The following is a 6230-nucleotide window of genomic DNA, read 5'->3' on the forward strand; positions in this document are numbered from 1 at the left end:
GACTCATTTTCAGCAGAATAAGGTAACAGACATGGCACTGCTTTTTTGGAGGTTTGCTAATAAAATTTTCATGACCTCCACTCATTCTTTAACCTCTACAACGATAATAAAAAAATACAGACAGAGGAAAATAGGACTCCAGTCATCCTCTTCAGACTCGCGGATGCGTGTGGTGGAGGGTGACTGTCTGAAAAGACTGAATGCATTTCCATATAAAGACGGAGAAGCGCTTATTTAGATGTGCTTGACATTTTGGTGAGAGGGAAGGTTAAGGGTGAGACCACTGGAATATTAATATCCGTGGCTAACAAACCATTGCAGAATCTCGCCCCGTGTCTAGACACTCACTTGGCTTTGGAAATGATCCGCAGTCAAGGGTTCGAGTGGAATTAATGTGTGGAATATATTCGGTTGTCATTAGATAAATCGATTGAGGGTTTTTTATTCTTTAGGCCGTGTTTTCACTTGCGTTGACATGCATTCTCACAAAGCATGCACTCTCTTTTTTATGTTTTAGACACTTTTTTTTTTTTACTCATAACTCATAAATATCCCATGAATTATTCCAATGGACTTCTTCCTTTTTTTCCAAAAACCTCACACCGTATAAAAAAAAAAAGAAAAAAAAGTTGCTGCCTTAAATTTTTAAGCATAATCAAGTTAAACGTTTAAGTCATTTCTGCTTAAATTAGATTAAACTGACTTGCTCAACTTACTTTGATGAGTTAAAGCAATCCAAAAACATATGTTGTCGTTGCTTATTGATCATTTTTCATGTTATCTTCTCACCTGTTCACACTTTATGATTTGTCAGATAAGAAATAAATAAGTATAAAGGAATTATAGTATATCGTCTAATGCTTTTACATACTTCATTGACAGCAAACAAGGAAGAAAAGCATTATTTATTTATTTATTTATTTATTTATTTATTTATTTATTTATTTATTTATTTATTTATTTATTTATTTATTTATGTACACTGTAAAAAATATTATTGGTTTTTGTTGGTTTAACTTAAAAAAGTAAGTAACCTGGTTGCCTTAAAATTTTGAGTTTATTGAAATTAAACATTTGAGTTGATACAATGAAGGACATTTGTTTAATAAATGGAAATTAAAAATATTATTGTATCTGAACCACATTAAAAAAAAAGATAAATCATGAAAATAGCACTATTTGGCATGTTTCACTGCGTCATTAGTAATAAAACACACATAATTACACAATATGCTTGCAAAATCTTTTAATAATATTTTAATAAAGATTGACAAATCGCAAAAAAAAAAAAATTCATTGTGTTAACGCAAAAATGTAATTTCAATGAAGGCAACCAGGTAACTTTTTTTCTAATAATTTTTTACAGTGTATTCATTCATTCATTCATTCATTCATTCATTCATTCATTCATTCATTCATTCATTCATTCATTCATTCATTCATTCATTCATCCATTCCAAGTGACATCATTTATTATCTCCTGATTTAATGTGTAAGGACATTTTCCGTTATGGCTGCATAAGCGTGACCGGATCTTGGACACTCATTTAAAGGTGTAAATGCAGTGCTGAATGTAAAGAAGACCGTTATTTCCTATAAGGAAGGCTAAACATTTCAATGATGGCAGCTGAAATGCTATTTTGTGGTCATCCTGTCAATATGTTTGATGGGATATCCTGTCCTCAATCCTGCCTCCATTATTTGCCAAGACCTTATTGTTATAGAGAGAATTGTAAATGACATCTGCACATATCGGACGTGTCAAGAGCTTGAGAAATAGAAAGACAGAGAGATGGAAATTAGATAAGGATAGCGAAAGAAACAAATGAGCATCCACTCAACTCTTCCTTTATCCGATTAGAGGCAGACCTGAGCGCGGCCGAGCCCAGACTGATTGATTGAATATAAATAATCGATTACAGCCATCTTTTTAAAGGCACGCTCTGATGTCAAGACTGCACCCGGGCCGGCCGCTCTGATTTAAAACAGCAGCCATTACGGTCACTCGATTAGATTAGAGCAAGAGATGGACACAGACTGGGAGCTTTATGTGATATGTAAGGTATAACCATTGACAGTGTTTTTCTTTGCTGCTCCACAGGAAGAAGAAGAAGAAGACGAGGAGAGGGCAGACGACGGGAGGAACGGGAGGATAGAGCCGGTGGGACGGGCAGACTCCTGTGCAGAATCAGCTTCACTTGAGTAAGTCGTGGCAGGAATTCGAGAAAATGATCCGCTTTCTGTCTTTCTCAGACCCTCCTTTGTGTGTCCAACAGAATCTGAAAAGCAGAACCGTATGTGCTCGGGCATTCTCAAAGAAATCGTTCACCCAAAAACTACTGAACACAAATGAGACGTCTAGACAAATGTCCAGACTTCCCTCCTCTATGCAATGACAATCTATTAACCAAGCAACAAAACTATTATAAAATCAAGTCATTTTTTATGATAAAAAGTATTTCATATAACAGTGTAATATTAGAAAACTAATTAATACAGGTTTAAATGAAAAAGTGACAAAAAAGACTTTTTCAAAACATTACTGTTTGTTTGAGAATTCAGCCGTGCCAACATAGCAACAGCTAAACCAATGGCATGAGTTTGGGGGCGGGGCCGATGGAGGGTGTGACACTTGCTCAGAAAAGATCACATTTTTTCCACTTCTGTTTCTTTTTTTTCTTTTTTCTTTTTAATGTGTACAGGGCCTAAAACTAACGTTTTGCCACATCTGCCAATGGCCGATGATTTAAGACAATTTACGGGTCATGAATAAAAACCATTTCTTTACCAGCCATGAAACATTTAATCCTTATTAAAGTTGCTAAAGTTTTCCAGTCAAGAGCAGTGAGTGATCTTTCTCTCCTCTCCTCTCCTCTCCTCTCCTCTCCTCTCCTCTCCTCTCCTCTCCTCTCCTCTCCTCTCCTCTCCTCTCCTCTCCTCTCCTCTCCTCTCCTTTCCTCTCCTCTCCTCTCCTCTCCTCTCCTCTCCTCTCCTCTCCTCTCCTCTCCTCTCCTCTCCTCTCCAGCTCTCTTTGGGGCCATCCATCCATCCATCCATCCATCCATCCATCCATCCATCCATCCATCCATCCATCTATCTACCCTTACATCTGTCTATTTATCATCCATCCATTCATCCATCCATCCATCCATCCATCCATCCATCCATCCATCCATCCATCTATTCATCATCCATCCATCTACCCTTCCATCTATCTATTCATCATCCATCCATCTGTCTATTCATCATCCATCCATCTACCCTTCCATCTATCTATTCATCCTCCATCCATCTACCCTTCCATCTATCTATTCATCATCCATCCATCTGTCTATTCATCATCCATCCATCTACCCTTCCATCTGTTTATTCATCATCCATCCATCTACCCTTCCATCTGTCTATTCATCATCCATCCATCTACCCTTCCATCTGTCTATTCATCATCCATCCATCTACCCTTCCATCTATCTATTCATCCTCCATCCATCTACCCTTCCATCTATCTATTCATCATCCATCCATCTGTCTATTCATCATCCATCCATCTACCCTTCCATCTGTCTATTCATCATCCATCCATCTACCCTTCCATCTGTCTATTCATCATCCATCCATCTACCCTTCCATCTGTCTATTCATCATCCATCCATCTATCCATCCATCTTGATTAGTGTTAACTTTAGGCCCTGTTTGTGAGTGATTCTATAATTGAAGATACATTTTGGATTTCAGAATGTTAAGAAGAAAAAAAAAAATTCCTTCACTACTTTATATGTTGAAAACATTTTAATAATTAAGTTCTTGCCAAACACTAATTTTATAAATTCTTTAAAGTATTGTTTTCTCAGAGTTTGCTGGTAACAGAATTGACTTTTATACTGTGGTAACAATTTTGATGTTTTACAAAAAAATAACTCTTTAGAATAAATATTTCCTCAGAGAGAGCACACATTCCTTCCAGTGATTCATATCTATCTTTCTCTAGTGAGGGAAGTGACATCATTTCCTGTATGTATATATATATATATATATATATATATATATATATATATATATATATATATATATATATAATGTTTTTGCTTTTAGTTAATTATGATTACCCGGATTTGTGTTCCAAAGGATTATTTTTGGGTGAACTAGCCTCAAACTGTCTGGGAAAGAACGCAGCACCTCATCAAGTTCATGGGCTCTTTTTTTCTTTCTTTTTTTTACGGATTGTTGTTGTCCTCATCTTATCCCATGTATTCTTGCCATATGTTTTTTTTCTCTCACAGGTGTAGTGTTCTCCCTGACTTTTAAAAAAGCCAGAACTAGCCCACTGCAGGCCTCAATCTGATCCTAATCACTTAATTGAAGTGTCTGTTTGGTTCCTCCATCGACCCGTGTGTCTTAATGGCCCCTGGAGTTATAGATGGACTCAAACTGGGCTGGATCTAAACTAACCTTCGCCTCCTCCTCCTCCTCCTCCTCCTCCTCCTCCTCCGCAGCCACAGCTCATACATGCTCAAAGCCGCTTTGTCATCTTCGAAACTTTTTATGTATTGCCTTTTTTGTTTTGTGGTCCTAACGTTCCTCTCATTTGTCAATGTCCTCAGTGAAATGTTAAAGCCGGTTAAGGTGTCCAATGGCGGCGGGCCCCTAGGAATCCACGTGGTGCCTTTCAGTGCCAGAGATAGAAGGTAAAGCTCTACAAAATATATTGTCTACCCTAAATTTATTTTATTCTTGTCAACTCATTCCTAAGACCTTGTTTTTTTAATCTTTTACACCCTTTATGTAGCTTTCTTTGCAGTTTTGTTCTTAATAATCCAGTTGTGTCCTCTGCATCCTTCAATTTTCTCTCAAACCTTGACAAGTTTCTCTCGAGGTGTCTAAGCAGAAGTTGACTTTTGTTCCCCGTCCATTCAAGATATTTTTTCATTATTCCTCAAGGACATATTGACAGTACGCCACTCTCTCCAGTGGGTCTGTGGACTTTCTATAACTCTACTGTATGTTGTCCAGTTGAATAATGAGTGTAAAGCTACAGTGGCTCAGACTGTGTGTAACACCTCATAGAATGATACACGGCTAAACAAGGACAAAGGGGACGCGGGGCATGGCGCTGAATAAATTAGGCATCTTTATTGCTAGTGGGAAACCTCAATCCGGCCAACTCAATTCATCTAAGCTGCTTCACCCAATCTGACTAAAAGCTCATCCATATTATGGGTCATTCACAACGCCCAAGGTCAGCCGTTGTAAGAATCACAAAATGGTATAAGGAAGGTGCAAATAAATGAAAAAAAAGTGTTCAAATTTAGTAGATGACGACTATAAAAGGATTTTAGGTGAGTTATTTATCAGCTATAAAAACACACAACCTTCTCAGACCTAATGTGATACCTTGAGATGACTTGAGATTTATTTTATACACCAGCATCAAATTAGGCCTGAAAAGGTTGTGCTTTTAAGTATATGTATATTATTTTATAATGATCGATCTCTATTTATAAAATAATATACATATACACACACAAATTGAATAATAATGCAATTAAATAAAATGAAATACTAAACTAAAACTTCATTGCAGGCTTTGAAATCCCTTTATGTTTAAAATAACACTATATTTTATATATATATATATATATATATATATATATATTTAACACATTATTATTATTATAATTATTAATTATATAACTATTATTAAAGTGAATAAAAAAGTAAACCTAAAGGGATTTCAAAGCCTGCTATGAAGTTTTAGTTTAGTATTTCATTTCATTTCATTTCATTTCATTTCATTTCATTTCATTTCATTTCATTTATATTTATTTATTTATTTTATTTTTATTTTTATTTATTTTATATTTTATTTTGTTATTATTTTATTTTACTACTTTATTTTCTATATTTAATTTCTTTTAATATATTAAAAGATTTAAATGTATGTATTTATTTTGTATTATTTATCATTTTATTATCTTTGTATTATATTTATTTATTTATAGTGGAATAAGGCTTGAAATCTAATGTGACTGCACCTTAATAATTCCATTATTATTTTATTATATTAGTGACAATGCCACTGTTTGTATGTTTAATTGACTCATATTTTTATGCATCTTTTCATACACTACCATTATTTTTTCCCCGTCACATTCGCTAGCAATCCATGTCCTTGTATAAATCTCAGTGTTGTAAATTGTCTTACACACACCTGATATTTTAGTTAATGGCTA

The 6230-nt window shown here is 35.1% G+C and overlaps 1 protein-coding gene across 3 annotated transcripts in view; it reads left to right on the forward strand.

The window, feature by feature from the left end:
* pard3aa (par-3 family cell polarity regulator alpha, a) overlaps positions 1 to 6230 on the forward strand; it is a 623737-nt gene that overhangs the window by 293605 nt on the left and 323902 nt on the right. For 2 of the 3 annotated variants that reach the window (XM_067434978.1, XM_067434980.1), the window contains exons 6-7: positions 2102 to 2202; positions 4602 to 4685. In XM_067434978.1, coding sequence (XP_067291079.1) covers positions 2102 to 2202; positions 4602 to 4685 — 185 coding nt within the window. The remainder of the gene's footprint in view (positions 1 to 2101; positions 2203 to 4601; positions 4686 to 6230) is intronic. The other variant, XM_067434979.1, reaches the window with a different exon arrangement.

Source organism: Pseudorasbora parva, chromosome 24, assembly GCF_024679245.1.
Source record: "Pseudorasbora parva isolate DD20220531a chromosome 24, ASM2467924v1, whole genome shotgun sequence".
Lineage (NCBI taxonomy): Eukaryota > Metazoa > Chordata > Actinopteri > Cypriniformes > Gobionidae > Pseudorasbora > Pseudorasbora parva.